The sequence below is a fragment of the Aotus nancymaae genome, unplaced genomic scaffold (genome assembly GCF_030222135.1).
Source record: "Aotus nancymaae isolate 86718 unplaced genomic scaffold, 86718_ANA_hifiasm-v0.15.2.pri h1tg000079l, whole genome shotgun sequence".
NCBI classification, from domain to species: Eukaryota; Metazoa; Chordata; class Mammalia; order Primates; family Aotidae; genus Aotus; species Aotus nancymaae.
This window is the reverse complement of record NW_026988494.1, coordinates 24,826,836-24,852,077: the sequence shown is the minus strand read 5'-3', so window position 1 is coordinate 24,852,077 and position 25,242 is coordinate 24,826,836. Positions and strand designations below refer to the sequence as shown.

Below are 25,242 nucleotides of genomic sequence, written 5' to 3'. Positions count from 1 at the left end.
TACCCACCCTAATCCTCCCAGGGTCAGGAACCAGACATCTAGGGAAAGCTGCTATCCCCAGGGCCCATCAAAGTTATCCAAACTAGCCACCCTAAACCTGTTTACCCCACTTCTCCTATTCCTTCCCAGAAACCACAGTAAAGCCTCTTGGCCACCTATTTCCCTGGCTCCCTCTGCCTCCTGGCCAACATAGTGCTTCCCAGAGTGGCCCTGCGCTGGGTTCAGTGCCTCCTGTTTCCAGGGATCTGTGAGTAACATTTCTTCTTTCTTTTTCTTTGAGATGGAATCTCTCTCTGTCACCCAGGCTGGAGTGCAGTGGCACCATCTTGGCTACTGCAACCTGTGCCTCCTGGGTTCAAGCGATTCTTCTGCCTCAGCCTCCTGAGTAGCTGGGACTACAGGCATGCACCACCACACCCAGTTAATTTTTTGTATTTTTAGTAGAGATGGGGTTTCACTGTGTTAGCCAGATGATCTCGATCTCCTAACCTTGTGATCCGCCCATCTCAGCCTCCCAAAATGCTGAGATTACAGGTGTGAGCCACTACTCCGGTCCCCCCATTTCTTTCTTTATGACAGTCATTTACATATCTGAATGTCTCACCATACCTGATCCCAGGTGCATTTTGAAACAATTGCCCATACAGGTCTGCCAGGGGGCCTGTCTTTCTATTCAACAGAAGTCACAACTCCAGGAAAGAAAGAAACCGTGCAGGAAGGGGGATGAGGGGCAGACAAGGAGAGAGAGGTGCCACCTCACCAGTGATGCTCTAGCAGCTGATGCCAGGTTGCCTGAGGCAGTGTTCACCGATCTGGGTCAAAATGAGACAGCTGGAGAGGAGGCTTATGCCTGTAATCTCAGCACTTTGGGAGGTCAAGGCAGGTGCATCACCTGAGTCCAGGAGTTCAGCATAAGCCTGGCCAATATGGTGAAACCTTGTCTCTACTAAAAATACAAAAATTAGCTGGGTCCTGTGATGTGCACCTCCAACTCAGGAGGCTGAGGCACAAGAACTACTTGACTCCAAGAGGCAGAGGTTGCAGTGAGCCCAGATCATGCCACTGCACTCCAGCCTGGGTGACAGAGCAAGACTCCGTCTCAAAAAAGAGAGAGAGAGAGAGACAAACAAGAACCATGAATTTATTTTTTTAAATTTATTTTTATTTTTTGAGACAGAGTCTCACTCTTTCACCCAGAAGACCTCTGTCACTTTGACCTCAGCCTTCCAAAGTGCTGGGATTACAGGCGTGAGCCACCACGCCTAGTCACATTTAATTTTTTATAAAGCCTAATTTATACATTTTTTTAAATTCTAGGATTAATTTCCCTTTATGATTTCAGTGCTAAAATATGCTTCATTTTATGAGATAATATTATGATAATTTTTTAATGTCCTTATTTGGCAATATAAAATGTTGGCAACCCCCCAATTTATTTTTGATATGTGCCTGTAAAAGTGCAAACCTGAAACCTTTGCACCAGAAAATAACAATTGGACAAGGACTTGGTGCTTGAAATGAAAAATACATGTCATCAGAGTAAGGCCAAAGACACACTTTTCTGCTGAAAACATGGATTCCAAAGGAATTTCAGCTGAATTGAAGATAAATGCAAAGGAAAAAAATATTGAGCTTAAGAAAAATTACTATGCAACAAGGGATAGGAAAGATCATCCTAAAAAAAAAAAAAAAAAACTTTCAGGAAACGAGCATCTTCAATGGAGGTAGGAAGATATCTCTAAAACAAAAATAAAATACCAGAGAATATAAATTAACACATCAACCCCTGATTTTAACAGCACATTGACAAACAAAAAGGTTGCCAAGAGCTGATCTGCCACTCACAGCAAGGGCTTGGCATTCTCCTGCTGAACAGAAGCAATTTCGGGGACTGTTAGCAGCAGCCAGGCCACTCTTGTCCAGGATGGACCAAGGCAAAACTAGCCCACCCCCCAGTCATATCTAATACAATACAAACATTGGTTCAAGCCACAAAATGCCAAACTCCCCCAGCCTAACTAATAGGAGGGATCACTGCTTCTTTGTCAACTACAACATTCGCCTCAGTCTCATCTGCCCTGCTCTGCAGAAGATGCACTGAAATGCCCAGCCATAGGATTGTCCCCACTTTCTGACATCACCCAACCCAGAGGGCACCTCAGGCCTCCAAAATCACCCAACCAAAGCCCAAACCCCTCTCACACCCTCGGACAGAGGCGCCCCGTGGATTTCTCTCTCCCTACTGCAGCACGCCATAAACCCAACGGGTTCAAACACAGGCGTGTCACTGGTGGTCACTCACTGAAGGACACTGATAATATGCTCAAGTAGCAATTAAAAGATAATTCTTTAACATGATAAAGAGTATCGCTTTCAAACACTGACAAGCAAGGCCTTTACATTAGTCAGAAATCAAACAGGGAACCCTAATATTACCACCATGGTTCTAGAAGTTGCAGTCAATGAATTCGGACAATGAAGAGAAATAATGAATAAAGCCATCGGCAAAAAACCAACAAGACTATTATTAGTCACAGATAATAAAACTGTCCAAAAAGAATCAATGGAGATTTATTAAAACCAAGAGTGAGTTCAATTGCATGACCAATTATTGCTAATATAAAACCCAGAGTCTCCCAGAACATAAAGTACAAAACATAACAGGGAAATTTCCCATTCCCTATAGTAACGAAACATCTAGAAATAAATATAACAAGAAATGTCACAGAAATAAAACAAAATATCTGAATAAGAGGTAAGACATAATATAAACTTTAATAAAAGACTTGCTATTTTAAAAATAAATGTGTCTTATAACTCAATATATAAATTTAATATAATTCTGGTTAAAAAATCATATCAGATTTCTGTAACTAAAAATATCTGTAATGGAAAGCACGTTTGAGTAATGGGAAAATGAAAAATAAAGATATTAAAGAGCTACAGTAACTAAAGCAGTATTGAACCACCATGGATTTAGTAAACTGAATCAATGAAACTATATAAAGAGCTAAGAAAATGATCCTGGTATATGTAAGAGGTTCAGCATATTAAAAAAAAAGTAGAAAAAAACAATTATTCAATAAATACCATTGGAAAAACGATCTACTTGAAAAATTAACTTACATGTTACTTAAAGACAAAACTTAATTATCAGATTAAAATGTAAATAAAAATGAAATTCAGGCTGAGCACAGTGATGAATGCCTGTAATCCCAGTACTTTGGGAGACCGAGGCAAGAGGATCTCTTGAGCCCAAGGATCTCTTGAGTTCAAGACCAGCCTGGACAACATAGTGAGACCCCATCTCTACAAAAACATTAAAGTTAGCCAGCCATGGTGGCATGCACCAGTAGTCCCAGCTACTCAGGAGGCTGAGGTGGGAGGATCACTTGCGCCTAGGAAGTCAAGGCTGCAGGGAGCTTATGATGATGCCACTGTACTCCAGCCTGGGTGATGGAGTAAAGCCCTATCTTAAAAAAAAACCAAAAAACTATTTTAAAAATTCATGAAAATCAAAAAGATTTTAGGAGAAACCACAGCTAGATAATTATATAATGTTAAAGTCAGAATGACTATAAAGGCAAGAAATCTATCAAAATAAATGGATCAACTTAACTTGTAAATTTTAAATTGCATGTCAAGAGATCAAAGCCATTTAAAAGTTAGAGAAAAACTAAGAAAAAATATGTAGCAGATGACATTAAAATGAATACATTTTTAACCTGTAATTTTTACAAATCAGTCTGAAATATGAACATAGATAGGAAAACCATCAAACAACAGGATACTATTTGCCACCTATAAACTTGGGAAATAGCTCCAAGAACTATAATATCCAGTGATGTCAGGAATGTTGAAAAACAGTCATTCTTTTTTTTTTTTTGAGACAGAGTCTCACTCTGTTCCCCACACTGGAGTGCAGTGTGATCTCAGCTCACTGCAATCTCTGTCTCCCAGGTTCAAGTGATTCTCCTGCCTCAGCCTCCCGAGTAACTGGGATTACAGTTGCATGCCACCACATACACCCAGCTAATTTTTATATGTTTAGTAGAGACTGGGTTTTGCCATGTTGGCCAGGCTGGTCTCAAACTCTTGACCTCAGGTTATTTGCCCACCTCAGCCTCCCAAAGCGCTGGGATTACAGGCATGAGCCACCGTGCCAGACCCTCATTCATTTTTAATGGAAGTTTAAAGACTAGAAAATATAATGCAACAAAATATTATCCATGGTTATTTTTACATAGTAAGATTACGGATGATTTCTTTCTTTTTAAAAATTTGTTTATCAATGTCATCTACAATAAACATGGTACTTGGTACTTTGTTATTATTTTTTTAAAGAAGAACAAAATAAAAATTGAAATCAGAATGTTTGTTCAGTAAAGAACATAATCCTTTGTGAAAAGGTGCTCAACAAAACCACAATGAGACACCACCTCACATCCAGTAGGATGATGCCTATCAAAACAAACAAACAAGAAACCTACCAAAAAGTAGCAAGTGTAGACAAGGATGTGGAGACACTGGAAACCCTGAGAACTGTTGGGAATGTAAAATAGTGTAACCACTGTGGAAAGCTGTGTAGCAGTTTCCTTTAAAAATTAAGAGTTATCAGATTATCTGGCAACTCTACCTCTGAGTACACACTCAAAAGAACTGAAAGCAAGGTCTCATATAGATATTTGCATAGCCATGTTCATAGCAACATTAGTCACCATAGCCAAAAGATGGACACCCAACTGTCCACTGATGAATGAATGAACGGATAAACAAAATGTGGTCTATACATGCAATGGAATATCTTCAGCCTTCCTTTTTTTTTTTTTTTAAATTCAGCCTTAAAAAGGAAGGAAATTCTGTGTCAGGGACAATGTCTTATGCCTGTAATCCCAGTGCTTTGGGAGGCTGAGATAGGAGGATCACTTAAGCCCAGGAGTTCATGGTTACAGTGAGCTCAGATGGCTCCACTGTACTCCAGCCTGGGTGACAGAGCAAAACACTGTCTCTTAAGGAAAAAAAGAAAAAAAAAGTAGGGAAATTCTAACACATACTACAGCATGAACAAACTTTGAGGACATTATGCTAAGTGAAATAAACTAGTCAAAAAAGGACACACACTCTTTGATTCCATTACATGAGGCTCCTAAAGTAAGTCAAATTCACAGAGACAGAAAGTGGAAAGGTGATTGCCGGGGGCTGGGAGGAGAGGGAAACGAAGAGTTGCTGTTTCATGGGTACAAAGTTTCAGTTTTGTGAAATGAAAATAAGTCTGATGATCGGTTGCACAACAATGTGAATATACTTAACATTACTGAACTGTACATTTAAAATTGTAAATTTTGTTATGTGTATGTTATTGCAATATAATTTTTTAAATTGAACTCATTTATTTTCCCAAATTTATTAGTTTAAAATTCAGCTTGTTGGTTGCTGCCTTCCTTAACACCATCCCTGCCACTCCCAAATCATTCGATTAGAAAGCAAATTTTAAATTTTATTAAAAAAAATATATATACCCATATGTCTGTATACATACTATATATGCACACACAAAGGAGTTTTTTACATATGAACAAGATCTTCAGATAGAAGAATCAGGCTTATTCAATGTACAAACACTCAATAATACTGAGTTACTGCAAATGCTATTCTAAACGAATTTTAAAGCTCCCCAAGGATTTAGTGACATGAACATGATTCTAGGAAATCAGGTACTGGAACTCCTTTGCTAGATTTCAGATGATTCAGTAGTTTTAAGAACAGCCAGGGATAATATAACACCAAAAGCAGAAGCAACAAAAGAAAAAAAACAGATAAATTGAATTTCATCAAAATTTAAAACATTTGTATACCATCAAACAACTAAAAGGACAATCCACAGAATGGGAGAAAATATCTGCAAACCATATATCTCATAAGGGCCTAGTATCAGAATACATAAAGAATTCACACAGTTTAACAATATGACAACCCAGCTAAAAAATGGACAAAGATTTGAATAGACATTTCTCCAAAGAAGACACATAAATGGCCAATAAAGAACAAGAAAAGATGCTCAACATTATTCGTTATTAGGGAATTCAAATTAAAGCCACAATGAGATACCAACTCCCACCCATTTGATGGTTATAAACAAAATAAGGAAAATAGCAAGTATTGGCGAGGATGTGCAGAGGTTGGAACCTTCGACTGTTGCTGGTGTGAATGTAAAATGGTGCAGCTGCTGTAGAAAAGAGTGTGGAAGTTCCTCAGAGCTAGACACAAAGTTATTATATGACCAGCAATTCTACTCCTAGGCAGAACGCAAGAAAACTGAAAACATGGGTTTATTTGTTTGTTTTGAGACGGATAGTCTCACTCTGTCACCCAGGCTGGAGTGCAGTGGCATGATCTCAGCTCACTGCAACCTCTGCCTCCCAGGTTCAAGTGATTCTCATGCCTCAGTCTTCTGAATAGCTGGGATTACATGCTTGTGCCACTGTGCCTGGCTAATTTTTATATTTTTGGTAGAGATGGGGTTTCACCATGTTGGCCAGGCTGATCTTGAACCCCTGACCTCAAGCGATCTACCCACTTTGGCTTCCCAAAGTGCTGGGATTAAAGGCATGAGCCACCGTGCCTAGCCTTGAAAACACATGTTTAAGATGAACCTTGAAAACATTGTACTAAGTGAAAAAAGCCAGACACAAAAGGCTACATATTGTATGGTTCCGTGTCTGTGAAATGTCCAGAAGAGGCAAATCCACTGAGAACAAAAAGCAGAAAGCAGATTAGTGATTGCTAGGGTCTGCAGGGAGTGGGAAAATGAAAGTGACTGCTTAATGGTTCAAGATTTCTTTTGGAGGGGTGATGAAAATGTTCTGGAATTAAACATTGGCAATGGCTACACAACATTGTGAATGTAGTAAAAGCCATTAAATTGTGCACGTCAAAAAAGCCAAAATGAGAATTTTATGTTATGTGAATTTTGCCTTGATTATTAAAAAAAAAAAAAAAAAAGAACAGCCATGGGCAGCATAGTTTTCTTTCAGAGCCTTTAGTGGAAATGGATAGAAGGAGCGTTAGAGATTCCCAGCACAGCCTAATGACCACCGAGGTCAGATGACTGGGCAGGTCACATGGCTAGTCGATGGCAGAGGCAGGACCACCAGCTGGCTTCACTCACTGCTTTCTGCACAGCCCATGAATGCAGAGCCTCAGAATCAGAGCCCATGCACATTATCTGTCTATGCTCAAAAACAAACACAAGCCACAAGACAGTATTTGTGTGCAGTACCTATTAAGTAGTTGTTATTCTTATTTTGTGAATGAAATATATAAAGGTAAAAGTAATTTGTACAGTGATATGGTTTGGCTGCGTCTCCATCCAAATCTTGTGACTTGTATTCCCCTAGGTTACCACCAGCTGCAACCAACTAAATCAAGTGTCCATCAGCCCCACCTGCTGATGCTTTCATTGCGACTCTCAGTTTCATTTGCTTGTAGTTCGTGATTGTTACGGACTTTGTGTTTGTGTTCCCCTCTCCAAAATTCCTGTGTTGAAATCCTAACCCCTAATGGAATAGTATTAGCAGATAGGGCCTTTGAGAGGTGCATAGCCTGTGAGGGTGGAGCCCTCATAAACAGGACTAGTGACCTTATGAAAGAGACCCCAGAAAGCTCCCTTGGCCCCTTCCACCATGTAAGAACACAAGGAGAAGATGGCAATCTGGAAACCAGAAAATGGGTCCTCATCAGACACCAAATCTGTCAGCATATTGATCTTGGACTTCTCAACCTTCAGAACCATGAGAAATAAATGTTTCTTGTTTAAGCCACCTGGTCATGGTAATTTGTTATCACAGCTGACTAAGACAATAATTTACATCAAGTATAAAAATTACACTGTCATCACATTTCTCTAATTTCTAATGTTAGAAAAGCATGTCATTCATACTGTCGCAGTTGGCTTGTGTCCCAGGGATATTTGAAGACATTTCTTGTGTTTTAAAAAATGATGGACAGAATGTCAGCAGTTTAGGGCACATTCATAAAGACAAATCTACAGTCCATTTTATAAATGGCTCCAAAGAGTACACTGAAAAAAAAACAAACCCAAGCACTCAGAAGTTTTTTGCAACAATACATTCTTTGAAGATAAAATGAGAAAAAAATAATATCAAAAGCAAATCAGTATATTATCAGAGTGATTAAAAAGCTCTCTAGTCACATATCCCTGGGTTCCAACCCTGCCTCTGGCTTTTCATTAGTAAGTTGCTTTATGTATTAGTCTGTTCTCACCCTGCTAATAAAGACATACCTGCGACTGGGTAATAATTTAAGAAAAAGAGGTTTAATGGACTCACAGTTCCACATGGCTGGGGAGGCCTCACAGTCATGGCAGACGGTGAAAGGCTCATCTTAGACGGCAGCAGGCAAGAGAGAGAATGAGAACGAAGCAAAAGGAGAAACCCCTTAAAAAACCACAGATCTTGTGAGTCGTATTCACTACAATGAGAACAGTCTGGGGGAAACTGCACCTGTGATTCAATTATCTCTCACTGAGTGCCTCCCACAATATGTGGGAATTATGGGAATACAAGTCACGACGAGATTTGGACGGAGACACAGCCAAACCATATCACTGTACAAATAACTTTTACCTTTATATATTTCATTCACAAAATAAGAATAACAACTACTTAATAGAGTCATCTCAGAATTAATAAAATAATGCATACAAAGCATTTAGCACAGGACTCAGCCCAGAGAAAATAAGAAGTTTATGCCAGGCATTGTGGCTCATGCCTGTAATCCCAGCACTTTGGGAGGACGAGGCAGGTGGGTCACGAGGTCAGGAGTTCAAGATCACCCTGGCCAAGATGGTAAAACCCTGTCTCTACTAAAAACACAAAAATTATCTGGGTATGGTGGTGGGCACCTGTAATCCCAGTTACTCGAGAGGCTGAGGCAGGAGAATTGCTTAAACTCGGGAGGCAGAGGTTGCAGTGAACCAAGATCATGCCACTGCACTCCAGTCTGGGCAACAGAGCAAGACTCCAACTAAAAAAAAAAAAAAGAAAAAAAGAAAGAAAATACAGAGTTTAATGGGATGTAAAATATTTTACCTGCAAAATTAAATTGTACCTTTATGGTTACTAGATATCTCTGGCAGTGTAACTGAGCTAGTGAGCCACAAAATTGACTATCGGAAGAAATATGGTACGAGATTAGGAAATCTTAGTTCAAATCCTAGTTTACACACTTACTAAATATCAAGACCTTAGGAATTAGGTAAGTAAATATCATTAAATCTCAGTTTCCTTATTTACAGAAAGCAAATCATGCCTGTATCAGCCAGTGTTGGGGTAAGCTTTTATTAATATAATAATATACTCTCAACATTCTAAAATGTAGAATCTAGAATTTAAAGGCACATTTTAGAGTTATATAATGCTACATAAATAACACGGCTTTACTGGTAGAGGACTGCAGTGGGACTGAAAACAAGAGACCTCTATTCCAGTCTTAGGATTATCACCTAGGCTCCAAGTAATGAAGTAGTTTTCAGAACATCACTTTCTTCATTTCTAGAATGAGGTAATTAAACAATCATTAGGTCTCTTGCAAGCTCTGACACTGAATGATGGTATCCGTTTGAATCCACAATCAATTCTGACTTCCCTTTCTTGCTCAAGAAAGTAGAGAGGGATGCATGCACCAAAGAACCCTAGAATATGTGGCCTGTCTTTACTAGGCTGTAAAAACTCCTCAGCTCTGCCCTGATTTCCATGGTACAGAACCATGAGTTTGTGAACCACGCAATGCTGCATATGCAACTATGCAACGGTCATGGCCAGAAGTTGTCACTGGCTGTTCAATGACAGCAATTCTCTTCTCCATCCTTGAGCTCCAAGGGGAAAGATGGTAGATGCTGGTTAGCTGGTAGGAGTTTTCTTCCAGTTAGGTTGTAGGCCCCAGACCTGCAGAAGGCTATTTCATCCCAAGTCTAATCCTTCTTACTTCCTCTCACAATTAATTATTGCAGGCCAATTAATGAACAGCAACTTTTTAAATCATTAAAGACTTGTTATAATTTAACTAATTATAGAAATACAGGCTGGGCACGGTGGCTCACGCCTGTGATCCCAGCATTTTGGGAGGCCGAGGCGGGCGGATCACGAGGTCAGGAGATCGAGACCATCCTAGCCAACATGGTGAAACCCCGTCTCTACTAAAAAAAAAAAAAAAAAAAAAATTGCCAGGCATGGTGGCATGCACCTGAGTCCCAGCTACTTGGGGTGCTAAGGCAGGGGAATCATTTGAACTCAGGAGGTGAAGGCTGCAGTGAGCCTAGATCGAGCCACTGCACTCCAACCTGATGACAGAGCAGACTGTCTCAGAAAAAAAAACAGAAAAAAGAAAGAAAGAAAAGAAAAGAAAGAAATATAATTCAGCCATAAAAAAAGAAGGAATTTTGTCACATGTTATAACATAGATTAACCTTAAGGGCATTAGGCTAAGTGAAATAAGCCAGTCACAAAGAACATACACGGTGTCATTCCACTTATGTGAGGAATCTAGAGTAGTCAAGCTGGCAGAGACAGGAAAGAGAATGGTGGTTGCCAGGGGCTGGGAAGAGGTGGAATGGGTAGTTGGTGTTTAATGGGTACACAGCTTCAGCTTAGGGGAATGAAAACATTCTGGAGATCAGTTGCACAACAATGTGAATATACTTAACACCACTGAACTGTACACTTAAAAATGGTTAAGGTGGCAAATTTTATGTTATGTAAAAATTATTTTTTAACAATTAATTACATGATTAGTTCAATAACCAGTTGGGAAATCAAGAGCAAACAATAAATTATGGATTTTCATCATTTCCTTCCCCTCTCCAAGTCCCCCTCACCCCACTTTCCTCCCTTTAATCCCAGGTGGGTCTTAGGGTTTTTTGAATCCTGAACACACAAATGCTCGTATCTCCTGTTTTGAATCAATATGACCTGTAAAGTGTCAAGGTTTTGCCTTTATTCCAGGCTTCCAGCCAAACCTCCACCACACACCCCATTAACTACACATTCATTTTCTTTAACAGACCAGTCTATTATCAAACACATATCTCTGGGGACAACTCAGGCATCAGTCATTTGCCTAAGAAGCAGATGGCTTTAATCCTTGGAATTTCTCTTTAACTTAGATAAATGCAAGTTAAGAATTCTGAATGGGAGAAGGAAGGGCAAAGAGTGATTTTAGAACCTGTTGTCCTTTGGAAGAAAAAAGATCTAAAAGGAGCATCCTATGGGGATGGAGTGGGAATGATGTTGAACAGTTAGAGGGGGGCTCCCAGGGCCAGAGAGACTCAACACAGGGACCCAGATGGAAGGGAGCCCCAGAAAGCACTTCACAGACTCAGTGATGTTGCCAAACTCAGCAGCACTCTGCAGTTCACTCAGTGGCACCTGCCCTGGAGAAGAGGAAAATCACTCCCTGTCACTCCAGCCTGCATAGGTTGTTTGCTGCTGGGAGAAGGGCCTAGAGGCCCCTTTGGAAAGTATCCTTATGGTCCAGCATCCCTGGTGAAGCCACTGGTTCTGGCTACACTGTGTCTGGGGTAGAATAGAGGAAGTTCCTAGGAGGAAGGGAAGAGGCTGAGGAACCCCTGGGCACTGACAAGGGAGGATTGGGCCAAGAGAGATGCTTTTCTTCTCTCTCTTCCAAGCGGCTCAGAGTCTTTCACAGTGGTAATCAATGTAACCTCACTGCAGCCCAAAGTGGATTTATAGGGAAAAGAGTGTAACAAGATAGACGCTTTCCTCATTCACAGTCACTGTACCAGCTCTTTTACTCCGCCAAAATCTGACATGCCAAGTCAAGCCACACCCATTGCTTTCTGGTGCTGTCTGGCTCATGCTCTAAACATAATTTCATTTAGTTCCTGCAAATCCTCATGTCCAACATCTCTCATCTTCCACGACTCATGTGGCAGGTGGGTTAAGGAAGCCTATTCTCTCCCTTCCCGAAGCCTTGTAGGGGAACAGCAGGCCTCTTAGTGCAACAGATGAGCAAAGTCAGGTCTGACTATACATTAACAACACGTAAATACAGCTGCAAGAGAGGAGGGATGGCATGAGTCAGGATCCCAGGATCCACCCACTCTCCATCTCCCCCACCTCTCTTTGTGCCAGGGCTTCCAATTAGAATACACAGAGATGCTAGCACTCACCTGGCTCATTCAGTGAAAACTAAGTAATAACGAATCAACTCACTCAAATTGGTGGGCCAATTGTGCTTTTTGGAAAGCATTATTGTTATATGATAGAAACACATGTACACCCACAGTCTTTGCCCTTTTGTATAGACATGAAATATTGAAACATTGCAAGTACTGATCCAGGTAAATTATCTCAGTCATGAATGACAACATCTCATTGAATAGGCCTTATATGATAAGGCAAGATTAAACATGAAAATTCAGGGGAAGGGGCTGCAGAAAGGCCAAGCTAGAATCGCCCTCTATTACAAATAACTGAGAACTGAAGTCAATGTGGATTGCAGTCTAAAACTGCCTTGAAGTTTGTTTGAGTATTTTTCTCTTCAAATCTCCCCCTCTCTGTGCCTTAGATTTACAATTTAGAATTTCAAACATCTAAGCTTCCAAATGGCCAAGAAAAAAGAAGTGTTATTCAACACAGTGGAACTATGGCTTTCAAACTTGAGTTTTAATTCACTTCTATCATGATGGAGTGGCCACTTTCAAACCCTATCCCCTGATCTGCGTTTTGTTTTTTTTTTTTTTTTTTAGATGGAGTTTTGTTCTTGTTGCCCAGGCTGAAGTGCAATGGTGCAATCTCGGTTCACTGCAACCTGTCTCCCAGGTTCAAGTGATTCTCCTACCTCAGCCTCCCGAATAGCTGGGATTACAGGCATGCACCACCATGCCCGGTTAACTTTGTATTTTTAGTAGAAATGGGGTTTCTCCATGTTGGTCAGGCTGGTCTTGAACTCTGGACCTCAGGTGATCCATCCACCTCAGCCTCCTAAAGTGCAGGGATTACAGGCGTCAGCCACCTCACCCGGCCAATCTGCCATTTTTTACATGATCTCTTCTTTATTCTCCAATTGTTTTTCTGCTTCCTCTAGGAGATCAGAATCACCAGCATAACTTGCTATGCATGAGGCTACTCACTGAACCATGATGCTATATGATTTTGGCCCTCATCCAATGTATTTACATAGGGAAGTGTTTCACACACACTCACTCAGCTTTCAGTACAAGTTACATTATTAGAAACTTTTACTTCAATTGTCTCATCACTTGGAACAAAGCAGGTTTTTTGGATTTGAGACACTCCCTTATATGAATATATTAGAGGGTAGGGCTGGGGGTGGATGTAAATTATTAGTTGTGTCACCTTTTACAGATGACTTATTTTTCCTAGACTTGATCCTACAAACGTCAAAAGCTGCAAAATTCTGTGTCACATCAGCAGACAGTCACATCATGCCCCAAGCATCATCACCGACTCTGAATTGTTCTCAAATTCTGTCACCGAGTGCACAAATGTAAATGCTCATGGAATCCCTTGGTGAATATGTGTAGACCACTCCCAACTACTCTGGAAGCCCTCTGAGAAGAAGAAATCTCCTGCACTTTGTATAACTAACCTTCCCCCTGCCCTACAAGGCAAGGCACACAATAGGTATTCAATAAATAATCATTCATTCATTGACTTCTCATCTTCACCAGTGAGCATGGGAGGGAAACAGAAAAGGTGTTAAAACATTTTGCACTGTAAATTATCAGTTAAGAAACTAAGGCTGTGGAAAAGGATTACACTAGTGTAAGGATCACTCAGATAAAGAAAGAAATGTGGTGTGAGACTATTGGTGTGAGAGGATTACTGCGCTAAAAATGCTCACTGTTCATATTTGTCAGAGGGTGACAAACACTTTCTAAAATCAAGGTTGACCAAATTGGCCTTTGTTTTCCTCATTAACACAAGAAGAGGGGTCTAGTCTTCTTCGATAGTCTATTTCGAATGCGAGGGTTTTTCCCCCTTTCCTTGTCTTTTTGACCCTTTGAACATAACCCACTCAGTTCCCTGGTTCCTAAAGCGCCTCCCACATAGCGGCTTGGGGAGCGCTCTGGGAAGCCCTGGCTGAGACACTTATTGGAACTTTGTTCCCCATATAGGCTATTTAGGAGCGTCTCGGTTTCCTCGGGCGACTCCAGGGCCTCCCTGGCTCTTCTCAGGCTGCCAGCAGGAGTCAAGGGCGGTGAGGTGCTCCGAGGCGGTCAGGGGGGCGCTGACCATGGTCCTGGCCTCGGAGCTCGGGATGTGAGCGCAGGAGGTGCCGGCTGAGGCTGCAGGGAGCCGCCGTCGGAACCTTCGCCCCTCCCGACCACCCGGGAGCCGAGGGCCTTCACGCAAAGCCTCCACCCCACGCTCCGAGCCGCCTCAAAAAAGGGTGGGGCACCGAGCCGCAGCTGCAATCGGAAGCCGCCGGGGAGGGTTTCAGAAGAATGGAACCGCGGCCAACCCTTCCCAGGCGACCACCGCCCGCCCCAGCCCGGGATCAGCCCATCCCCTCTGCCCACCCCCCACCCTCCAAGCTCAAGGAGACGCGGGCAGCCTTTGTGGGCGCACGGCCGCCCACCGCCCAGCCCGAGCCTCGCCGCACCCTGCGCGGAGAAGGGGCGGGGGGTGCGCGTGCAGATGCGGGAGGCGAGGTCCAGGGCGGGGCATGAAGGCGGGAGCGCCGGGCTCAGGGGCGAGGGAGGGGCGATCCCGCGCCCCGTCCTCCGTCTCCACCCCCCACCCCCACACCGACCTGGTCGTAGATGTTCTGCAGGGCTTCCTTGCCCGAGGCCCTCCGGATCTCCACCTTCCGGCCCGATTCAACAGATGGCTCCCCGCCGGCGCGCCGGCCCTGCCGCGAGTACGGCGGCTGCGGGTCCGGGCCCAAGTGGGCGACGTCCCGCTGCTGAGCCACCACCTGCCCCGAGCCCCGGCCCACCGACAGCGAGTCGAAGTCGATGGTCTTGTTCTCCGAGGACCCTTCCACCGGGCAGAACATGCCACAGAATTTCTGCCGGGGCTTGGGGCTGCCGGAGCCCAGGTTTTTAAAAAAGGCAGGGACCTCTTCGTCCTCTGCCGCCTTTCCGGATTGCTTTCTCTCGGCCATGGCTCGGGGGCTCGGAGAGGGTCCTCGCCGTCCGTCCGTCCGTCTGCCAGTCCCTAAGTCTCCCTTGCGGTGTGCACAAGCCCCCTAGCTGCTGCCGCGGCTGCCGCTCGCCGCCCACCGCAAGGTGCACAGAAAGGAAGGAGGGCTGGCGAGCCGGCGACCCACCCTCCCGGTCCCTCCCCCTGACCCCGCTTCTCCCCTCCCTGCCCACGCCCCCCGCGGCCACCGCGCGAGCTCGGACGAGCGGCAAAGTTGGATCTGGGAGGGCGGCCGCTGCGGCTGCGGGAGCGGAGAGGCTGCCAGTTCCCGGCAGCGCGGGGAGGAGGGAGGCGCGGGCTGGGCGCGGGCGGGGCGCGGCGCCGGGGAGGGGAGCGGCGCGCAGGGGAGGGCAGGAGGGGAGGGAAGGAGAGAGAGAGGGGAGGGCGGCACCGCCCCTAGCCCAGAGCTCCGGAAGTGAAGCGGCCAGACCACCGGCTAATGGATGCGGAGCGGAGGGCTCGCTGACCGCTCTCCGCGCCTGGGTAAGTATCGGGCAGGGCACGCGGGGTGAGGATCCGAGGGCACAGGACCCCCGGCCCCTGTGCCCCTCTCCCCCACCTGCCCGGCCCAATCCCTCACCTGCCCGGCCCAGGCACCTCTACCTGTAGCGAGGCTGAGGTCGGCCGGGGTCGAGGGCGCACTGTGGCTAGGGCTCCCACCCCGTTACCCTGGGTGTGGATGGGAAAAGGGACCAGCAGGGCTCCAGGCTACTCCAGGTGTGGGAAGGGGGGTGGCCCTGAAGATGAACAGGGGTGGCACAGGACGGGGGCAGCCGAGACGCTGGACACCCAAGCTTCAGTTTGCCCACTCGCCTTGGCAGGCTGCAGGGAGCAAAGAGACTAAAACCATAAGGTTCTCGTTTCGTGCATCCACTTTGGTGTGGTTGAGGTGGCCGGTTGGGGGACACAATATGGCGGGAAGAAATGCAGAGTGGCGTAGCAGATGGGAGACGAGTATAGAGAGAGACGCAGGTCTGCGGTCTATAAGGGTGTAGTAAAGAGTGCGGTGCGGAATTCCAGCCCAGTGCCATGTCTTAGAGAGGGGGCGCAGACCCGCTCTATTGCCCAAGGGCGCCATGGACCGTTTCTGCACCACTGCGCCAAAAACGACGCAGGAACGTGTCGCGATTTGGTTTCTTCTGCTTCCCCCACCAAAAAATAATAATAACAATAAATGGGGGGGAGAAACAAATTGAAACCCCCTCCCCAAATCTCCAGCTGTTCCCGGCGCCCCAGTGCCCCGCCTGGTTCCCCCGCCCCTGTTGCGCACTGCGCCACAGCCGCGGCGTTTCCCAGGTTACCAGATGCCACGTGTTTGGGAGTGAGCGCGGGTGCGCATCTGGTGTGGAGTAGAAGGTAGGTTGTAAGTACCGTGAATGGTGTGGGGCCAAGCGGAGGAAAGGTACGCAGGAACTTGGTGTGCGTGTGCAGGTAGTGGAGCTATTGCCACAGGGGTGGTAAGTAACCGGGAGGAGGGGAGCAATTGGATTTGCTGCGTAACACGGTCAGTGCGGGTCCTTCATTGCTTATTGCCATCTCCACGTCCTTTCTGCGTATCAGTCCTTGCCTCTGCCGGATGACAGCCCCTCCTCTCTTTCCACAGTGGCAAGATCCTGCGGAAATGGTGCCCCTCCTTTGGCGGCCCGGGAGGGAGGTCTGGGCATGCTCAGTAACCAGGGTGGGTTTGGGCTGAGAGGCCGTTTCCCGCAAGGGCACCGCGCAGGGCCTTGTGACCAGGAATCCTGTCCCATTGTCACCCCAGGAATAAATGCGGCTACCAACCACCCCCACCGTCCAATTGTGAGGGATAGTTTGGTGAATAGAGTTACATCTAGTGGACCACCAGTTGCAGTTTGAAGATCAGCCCACCATGATGGTAGAAAGCCGTCTCCGGATGAGAAAGGGAGACCGAGGAAGAAGAATATAGGAGTGGAGGGGCTGAGAGAACCCAAGAGGCCAAATGTGCTTTGCATTTGAATAAAGCATTTGAAAAAAAAGCGATTCCAACTGAATTACATCATTTCCCACTCACAGCCCCCTGTAAGATTCAAGCTTATCAGCACTGCTTTCCAGGTTGGGAAACAGATTTAGAGAGCTTGGTCCAAGGTTGGGTATTTACTTAAATGATTCAACAGTTCCAGTGGGGGTCTTCCACTTCAAAGTCTGGCTTCTTTTCCAGCTTGTCCTGTGACCCCCTTTATGTGAGAAAATACAAGGTTCTTCTATTTCTACCATATCCAGGTATTTCTATCTGTGGCCCTATTGTATATCAAGGGTATTTCTTGCCAGGTTTTTATTAGAAAGTCACACTACAGGTCACATTAGGAGGAAGAGGCATCGGAAGGTAGCCTAACTTCAGCATGGCGGTCATTCTGTAGAGCATAGAGATGCTTCTTTCTGGGCAGTGTCTTTTTACATTCTGTGTTTCCTCTAAATATCCCAGTGGGGAGGAAGTTTGCCCCCAGTTGTGTTTTTGTTTTTGTTTTCAGACAGAGTCTCACACTGTGACCCAGGATGGAATGCAGTGGTGCAAATGCAGCTTACTGTAACCTTGACCTGCTGGGCTCAAGCAATCATCCCTCCTCAGCCTCCCAAGTACTTGGGATTACACACGAGTGCCACATGCCCAGCTAATTTGTTTTTTTACTTTTTGTAGAGACAGGGTACTACTATGTTGTCCAGGCTGATCTCAAACTCCTGGGCTCAAGTGATCCTCCCACCTTTGTCTCCCAAAGTGCTGTGTTCACAGAAGTGAGCCACTGCACCTGGCCCTCCCCCAGCCAGCCCCCATATTTTAGAAAGGAAAAGTCAGGCATAGAGAAGTCAGAAGTCTCAGGTCCCTGGGGCTCCTGGGCACAGGGGTGAAGTAGTATTTTGCCCTCCTGGCTCTCTGGCACCCCTAGTGTCATCAGCACCTCCCTAAAGACCCTAGAGATGTGCACACAGCAGGAGCAGCTGCTGATAGAGGTACAGGACAGCATTGTGGCATATGGCCCCCATTCAAATTGATGAAGATGTTTAGGCAAAGAGGGAAATGGCTGCAGCCCCCTAACACATACTATGCAGTGGTAACTGGGAAGTATTAGGAACTCTAACTTTTTTTTTTCTTTTTTGAGACAGAATCTCACTCTGTCACTCAGGTTAGAGTGCCATGGTGCAATCTCAGCTCATTGCAACTTCTACCTTCCAGGTTCAAGCAATTCTCCTGCCTCCCAAGTAGCTGGGATTACAGGCATGCACCACCACACCGGGCTAATTTTCGTATTTTTAGTAGGGATGGGGTTTGCCATGTTGGCCAGGCTGGTCTTGAATTCCTGACCTCAGGTGATCCACCCCCCTTGGCCTCCCAAAGTGCTGGGATTACAGGCGTGAGTCCCCATGCCCAGCCAACTCTAACTTTTTTACATTCTCTAATCTCCACAGGCTATCCAGAACAAACTCCTTGATACATGAGCTTCCTCCTTTTTTCTTTTTTCAAATGATGGGTTAAAGTTCAAATGCTAGGAGAGGCTGGGCATTGTGTTCCATGAGTGTAGTTCAGTACCGTGAGTGGCTGTAGCAGGAGGATCGCTTGAGCCCAGGAGTTCGAGACCAGGCTGAACAATATAGGGAGACTCTGTCTCCACAAAAAATTAAAATACTAGCCAAGAATGGTGGCACGTGCCTTTGGTCCCAGGTACTTAGGAGGTTGAAGTTAGAGGATTGCTTGAGCCCAGGAGAGGTCAAGGCTACAGGGAGCCATGTTTACACCACTGCATTCCAGCCTAGGCAGCAGAGTGAGACCCTATCTCAGAAAACAAAAACAGAAACAAATGCTAGGAGAAAGTATTGTGCTAGTAACTTACTGTCTGTCTATTTTGTGTTACTGTAAAGGAATACCTGAGGCTGGGTAATTTATAAAGAAAAGAGGTTTATTCGGCTCACAGTTCTGCAGGCTGTACAAGAAGTATGGTGCTGGCATCTGCATCTGGTGACCCCTCAGGAAGCTTCCAATCATAGCAGAAAGCAAAAGTGGAGCAGACGTGGCAAGAGAGGGAGCAAGAGTGAAGGGAAGGAGGTGCCAGTCTCTTTTTAACAATCAGATCTGGAGGAAACTAATATAGCAAGAACCCACTCATTACCCCAAGGATGGCACCAAGCCATTCATAAGGGGTCCACTCCCATGACCCAAACACATCCCACCAGGCCCCACCTCCAACACTGGGGATCACATTTCAGCATGAGATTTGGAGGGGACAAACATTCAAACTATTTTACTTACCATTCATAGCAAAAGCAAAACCCAAATGTGTGTTTGCAAAGCCTTCCAGACACAACAAAAGAGAATTAATTCATAATTCGAAATTTAACTTAGTCTGACCTGAGATTTTTTTTCCTGAATTGTTATACCTAGATTAAACTATTTTTAAATGTTTGAGTGATTCCTAATTAGTTTTGTTAAACAAAGAAGTAAAGCAACTTAATATTGAGTAGCATCGTGAAGGATTGTCATATTTTTGAATAAGTGCATTAATGGTCTTCCTACTGAATATTAATGAAGCATAAACACCTATTCTTATTATTTATCTATAACAGGGCAGCTTGGCTTGGCTGAAGCTGAGACTCAGACACATCATTGTGTGGAGGTGGGTGACGTCTTCCTGTGCTAGAAGGTGAATAAATAAGCTCCTCAACTCTTGCAGAACACTCGGGAACGCATAAACAGGTATTTAGCCACATCTCCTGATTTCATCTTGCACATGGCAAAGACCTTGAATCCTGTCCTTAACTAGGGCTCAGACATTAATCAACAGGTCTGATAAGGTTATAGTGGGGACGCCAAATTTCATTGGAGTCCTCGAGAGGAAAAGAGTCACAGTAAGCAAAGAAGAGGTCTGACAGAGTGGGGCAGATGTAAGCACACTGTGAAACGGAACCCTCATCTTCCCCCAGTTCCATTCCAAACTAGAGCACGGATGCTTCCTGGGAAAGAGAGTGCTGTGTGGTAAAACTGAACCTTGTTTCACTAGGGGTCCAAGGCGCCCTGCTGGGAGACTTCTCTCCAAGAGTTCTGGGTGCCATAGTGAAAGACATTTTCCCACCAACTGGAGAGAGGCGAAACATCAGAGACCAGGAGGCTGTGGAGAAAGCAGCTGTCCCAGGTGCCTCAACTATCAGAGAAGGGTCGGTGCCACGTGGCTGCCAGCATCTTTGAGAAGATCATCTGCAACCAGACTTCAGAGCTGCAGGCAGAGGTGTGGTTAGAACTGACTTAGAACTCAGGTCTAAAGACCACAAGAAGTCCTGAGTTCTTGCCACTGGGTAGGGCAGGGTTATTTGTCCAGAAAACTTTGTGACTATCTTGGAGTGACCTAGCCTGGGACCCATTCACTGGTGGGTTCTAAGGTTAGAAGCTCATCCAGGATATTTTCAATACTAAGTCAGTGCATAGCCACCACTAACAAATTGGTACCCGTAGAGTCGGAGTGGGTCAGTTCCTGGGACGATGGCACTGGCACTCTTAGAGGACTGGTGTAGGATAATGAGCGTGGATGAGCAGAAGTCACTAATGGTTACGGGGATACCGGTGGAGTATGAGGAGGCTGAGATTCAGGAGGTCCTTCAGGAGACTTTAAAGTCTCTGGGCAGGTATAGATTGCTTGGCAAGATATTCCGGAAGCAGGAGAATACCAATGCTGTCTTACTAGAGCTTCTGGAAGATACTGATGTCTCAGCCATCCCCAGCGAGGTCCAGGGAAAGGGGGGTGTCTGGAAGGTGATCTTTAAGACCCCCAATCAGGACACTGAGTTTCTGGAAAGGCTGAACCTCTTTCTAGAAAAAGAGGGGCAGACCATCTCGGGTATGTTTCGAGCCCTGGGACATGAGGGCGTGTCTCCAGCCACCGTGCCCTGCATCTCACCAGAATTACTGGCCCATCTGTTGGGACAGGCAATGGCACACGCGCCTCAGCCCCTGCTACCCATGAGATACCGGAAACTGCGAGTGTTCTCGGGAAGTGCCGAGCCAGCCCCGGAGGAAGAGCCTTTTGAGGTCTGGCTGGAACAGGCCATGGAGATAGTCAAAGAGTGGCCGGTAACAGAGGCGGAAAAGAAGAGGTGGCTGGCGGAGAGCCTGCGGGGCCCTGCCCTGGACCTCATGCACATAGTTCAGGCAGACAATCCGTCCATCAGTGTGGAAGAGTGTTTGGAGGCCTTTAAGCAGGTGTTTGGGAGCCTGGAGAGCCGCAGGACCTCCCAGGTGAGGTACCTGAAGACCTATCAGGAGGAAGGAGAGAAGGTGTCTGCCTATGTGTTACGGTTAGAAACCCTGCTCCGGAAAGCGGTGGAGAAACGCGCCATCCCGCGGCGCATCGCGGACCAGGTCCGCCTGGAGCAGGTCCTGGCTGGGGCCACTCTTAACCAGACGCTGTGGTGCCGGCTCAGGGAGATGAAGGATCAGGGCCCGCCCCCCAGCTTCCTTGAGCTAATGAAGGTAATACGGGAAGAGGAGGAGGAAGAGGCCTCCTTTCAGAATGAGAATATCGAAGAGCCAGAGGTAGGAGATGGCTATGGCCGCTGGGATCATGACGGGGAGGACTGAAAACCACCTGAGTGCAGGACCCACAGCCAGTGGGCCTAGGGACATGCGCCTTACTAGGCTAAGACCTTTAAAGAATTTTTTTCTTTAATGTATGGGACTGAAATCAAGGCATGAAACCCAGTTATTGACCTTCCTTCCTTCCTTCCATTTTTCCTTCCTTCCTTCTTTCTTTCCTTCCTTTTTTTCTTTCTTCCCTTCCTCCCTCCTTCCTTCCTTCATATTTTTCTTTTTCCTTTCTTCTTTCTTTCTTGGGTCTCACTCTCATCACCCAGGCTGGAGTGCAGACGCACAACAATCTCAGCTCCCTGCAGCCTTGACTTCCCAGGCTCAGGCTCAGGTGTTCCTCACACCCTAGCCTCCCAAGTACCTGGGACTACAGGCATGCACCACCACGCCAAGCTTTTTTCTTTCTTTTTTTTTTTTTTTCCTGTATTTTTAGTAGAGACAGGGTTTTACTATGTTGCTCAGGCTGGTCTGGAACACCTAGGCTCAAGCGATATGCCCAACTCAGCCTCCCAAAGTGCTAGGATTACAGGCATGAGCCACCATGCCCAGCCCTTGATTTTTCTTTTTTAAAAAAATGTATCTAGGAGTTTCTTAGACTCTATGTAGATTATTAATGAACAAGAGATTAGACTCCAAATATTAGATAGTAAACCGGAAGGAATCTGAAACACTTGTACTTCCAATTTTCTTTAAGTAATCCCAAGTAGACTAGAGTTGGCCCATACCATAGAAGAAAGAATTGGCAGTCAAAAAAAACCTTTTGTAATTATGTTTGAAAAATAAAGCTATTTGACTCGTCAGCTGTTTTCCTTTCTCAAATCAGCAAATTCTCTCTGAGTACAGAAATTCTCTCTCTGTACAAGGAGTTACAAGACTACAGCTCTAACCTGCAGTTGAGCAGTTATAAATCTACAAAATGGGCCCTGCCCTCAGAGAGGTTCCAGTCTACATGAGGAGATGGTCTACACAGGTAAAGGCTAACTAACCCTTTGTGTAAATAACCCCAGTAAAAGTGTCATTACTCAATGAATAGGATCATCTCCACCTGCAGATTTTTGTTGTTGTGGTTGTTGTTGTTTTAACCTGGGAAGCATTCCTGCCTTTCTGCCAGATGTCAGATAGATGGTCCCAGAACTAGATGCTGTGTCAAGCCCTGAAGACACAGATGACTCAACCTAAGCTCTGCTTTCAAGAAGTCCCCAACCTTGGAAAAATACAAAATAATTTTTGTATTTTTAGTAGAAACGGGGTTTCACCATGTTGGCCAGGCTGGTCTTGAACTCCTGACCTCAAGTGATCCGCTCACCTCAGCTTCCCAAAGTACTGGGATTACAAGCATGAGCCACCGCACCCAGCCTAAACTCCTTGACTCTCTAGTAAATAACAGCTAGATTAAAATGGGCTGATAACCAAATTTTAGCCCATTAGCATTCACCACCAGTTTTGCTTTTCTTTCCATATTGGCTCATTTTGTGTAGACCTTGGAGCAAAACTTCCTTTATGGTATCTGTGTACTTATCCAAACTTCTTTTAACTGTTCATAGATTTAAAAGTAGTAGCACCACGTGGGTGTTTAGATCAGACCTGTGTATGTCATGTATCACGTAAGTGTGTGAGTGCAGTGCAGAGGAGCACCATTTAGTTATACATGCTAGGCAAAGCTCCAACACAATTGATGTATAGTCTCATGGTAGATTTGCGCATACTCTAAGTAAATTGCTTAGCTCATCTAGACATCAGTTTCCACCTCTGAAAAATAAGATGAGAGTACACAATCGTTACGAGGATCAAATGACTTAATGCTTTTTAAGCACTTTGCATGACATCTGGAACACAGAAAGCCCTCAATACATTGAGACTATTAAGATTTTCGTGATGTTCCTGTCTGCTCAATGCATGCCTTCTTTATTGTTCTGACAGTTGTGTGATAACAAGTTAATATGCTTCCAGTTGACTCCCGGGCTACCTTGGTGTTAGAAAGCATTTCCGCTCTTATTGTAAATTTGAGTGCTTGTTGTTTTTTATATTTGTGATGACTCTTCCAGCAGCTGTTGACAATTGTTAGAGGTTTGACTTTTAAATAGTCACTTATATTTTCTGACTGTGGTTTGGTTTAACTAAAGAATATCCTGAGATTGTAAGAAAAGCATTTTTTAAAAGGTATCATTTGTGATCAATTATCTTTCTAAATTGTAGTTTTAATACTGTTTGACCAAAGTGATACAATTGTTACCATGACACTCTAATTTCACGTGTTTTTGTATTTATGAAAGTGGTCTCATTGTCATTTCTTGACAGTATACGAAGTAAAATGTTATAAATGTGAAGTTATAAAATAAATATATGCTAATAGAATCCTGAGTTTTTCTGATTCGTGAGTCGTGGCCTGTATAAACTATTGCTTGAAGAAGGAGCTCCATCACTGAAAATTTTTGAGAGATAAGTTGAAAAATCAAGCTAAAGCCAAAAGGTCTTGAACTCCCCTAGGCAAGAAAACTTGAAAGCAAAAAAATGATTGAATAAGAATACTTGAACTATGTCTCCGGAGACAAGAGAGAGCTCTGTCCCCCAGCATCGATTTCTCTTTGAAAATATACAGAAACAACAGATGGAGGGCAGTTCTCTCAGAGACCACCAACTCATTTGCTTAGGAAAATAACTGTACAGATAAATTCCCAGGCTCTATTCCGCTTAGGGTGAATGACCCTGAAGGTAGAATATTGCTTTTCTAGGCTGAAGTCCCTCCCTTTTTTTCCCTTTTTTTTTTTTTTTTGAGACAAGGTATCACCCAGGCTGGAGTGCGGTCGCACGATCTTGGCTCACTGCAAACTGCCTACCAAATTTAGGTGATTTTTTTTTTTTTTTAATTTGAGACAAAGTTTTGCTCTTATTACCCAGGCTGGAGTGCAATGGCGCAATCTCGGCTCACCGCAACCTCCACTTCCTGGGTTTAGGCAATTCTCCTGCCTCAGCCTCCTGAGTAGCTGGGATTACAGACACGCACCACCACAGCCCAACTAATTTTTTGTATTTTTAGTAGACATGGGGTTTCACTGTGTTGATCAGGCTGGTCTTGAACTCCTGGCCTTAGGTAATCCACCTGCCTTGGCCTCCCAAAGTGCTGGGATTACAGGTGTGACCCACCGCACCTGGCCTGAAGTCACCTTTTATTTTCTGGATGTGTATGAGGGGAAATTCCTCTTGCCTTTGGCCTTCTTGAAATTGCTTCTCCTCTTTTTTTCTAAAGTCCAATGAGGGAGCATTTTTCATTGGGCCATACGTACTGCAAACCAGTCCATTGAAGAGGAATATCCCAAGGGGGCCCAACGCCATCTCCCACTCACCCAAGCAAACTCTCCAAGGGATGGTGTCACCTTATACTTCACACTTCTCCAGTCCTGACTCTCAAACAGGCTCCAAGGTTCTCGAATCACTGCTGAGGATAAC

At 44.9% G+C, this 25,242-nt stretch overlaps 2 protein-coding genes across 2 annotated transcripts in view; one reads left to right on the top strand and one right to left on the bottom strand.

Moving 5' to 3' along the window:
• The window catches only part of DPYSL2 (dihydropyrimidinase like 2), a 139,687-nt gene extending 124,221 nt beyond the window's left edge, over positions 1 to 15,466 (bottom strand). Inside the window, exon 1 of the mRNA XM_012435149.3 lies at positions 14,818 to 15,466. Coding sequence (XP_012290572.2) covers positions 14,818 to 15,171 — 354 coding nt within the window. The 5' untranslated portion in view covers positions 15,172 to 15,466. The remainder of the gene's footprint in view (positions 1 to 14,817) is intronic.
• Positions 15,467 to 15,558: 92 nt separating this feature from the next.
• PNMA2 (PNMA family member 2) lies at positions 15,559 to 24,150 on the top strand. The gene is made up of 3 exons (XM_012435161.2): positions 15,559 to 15,692; positions 19,785 to 19,914; positions 20,219 to 24,150. The coding sequence occupies exon 3, from the start codon at positions 20,695 to 20,697 to the stop codon at positions 21,787 to 21,789; it is 1,095 nt and encodes a 364-aa protein (XP_012290584.2). The 5' UTR covers positions 15,559 to 15,692; positions 19,785 to 19,914; positions 20,219 to 20,694; the 3' UTR covers positions 21,790 to 24,150.
• Positions 24,151 to 25,242: the final 1,092 nt, after the last annotated feature.

Excerpts from the sequence above, each read along its gene's own strand:
- PNMA2 (XM_012435161.2), top strand. The coding sequence starts at position 20,695 with ATGGCACTGGCACTCTTAGAGGACTGGTGTAGGATAATGAGCGTGGAT.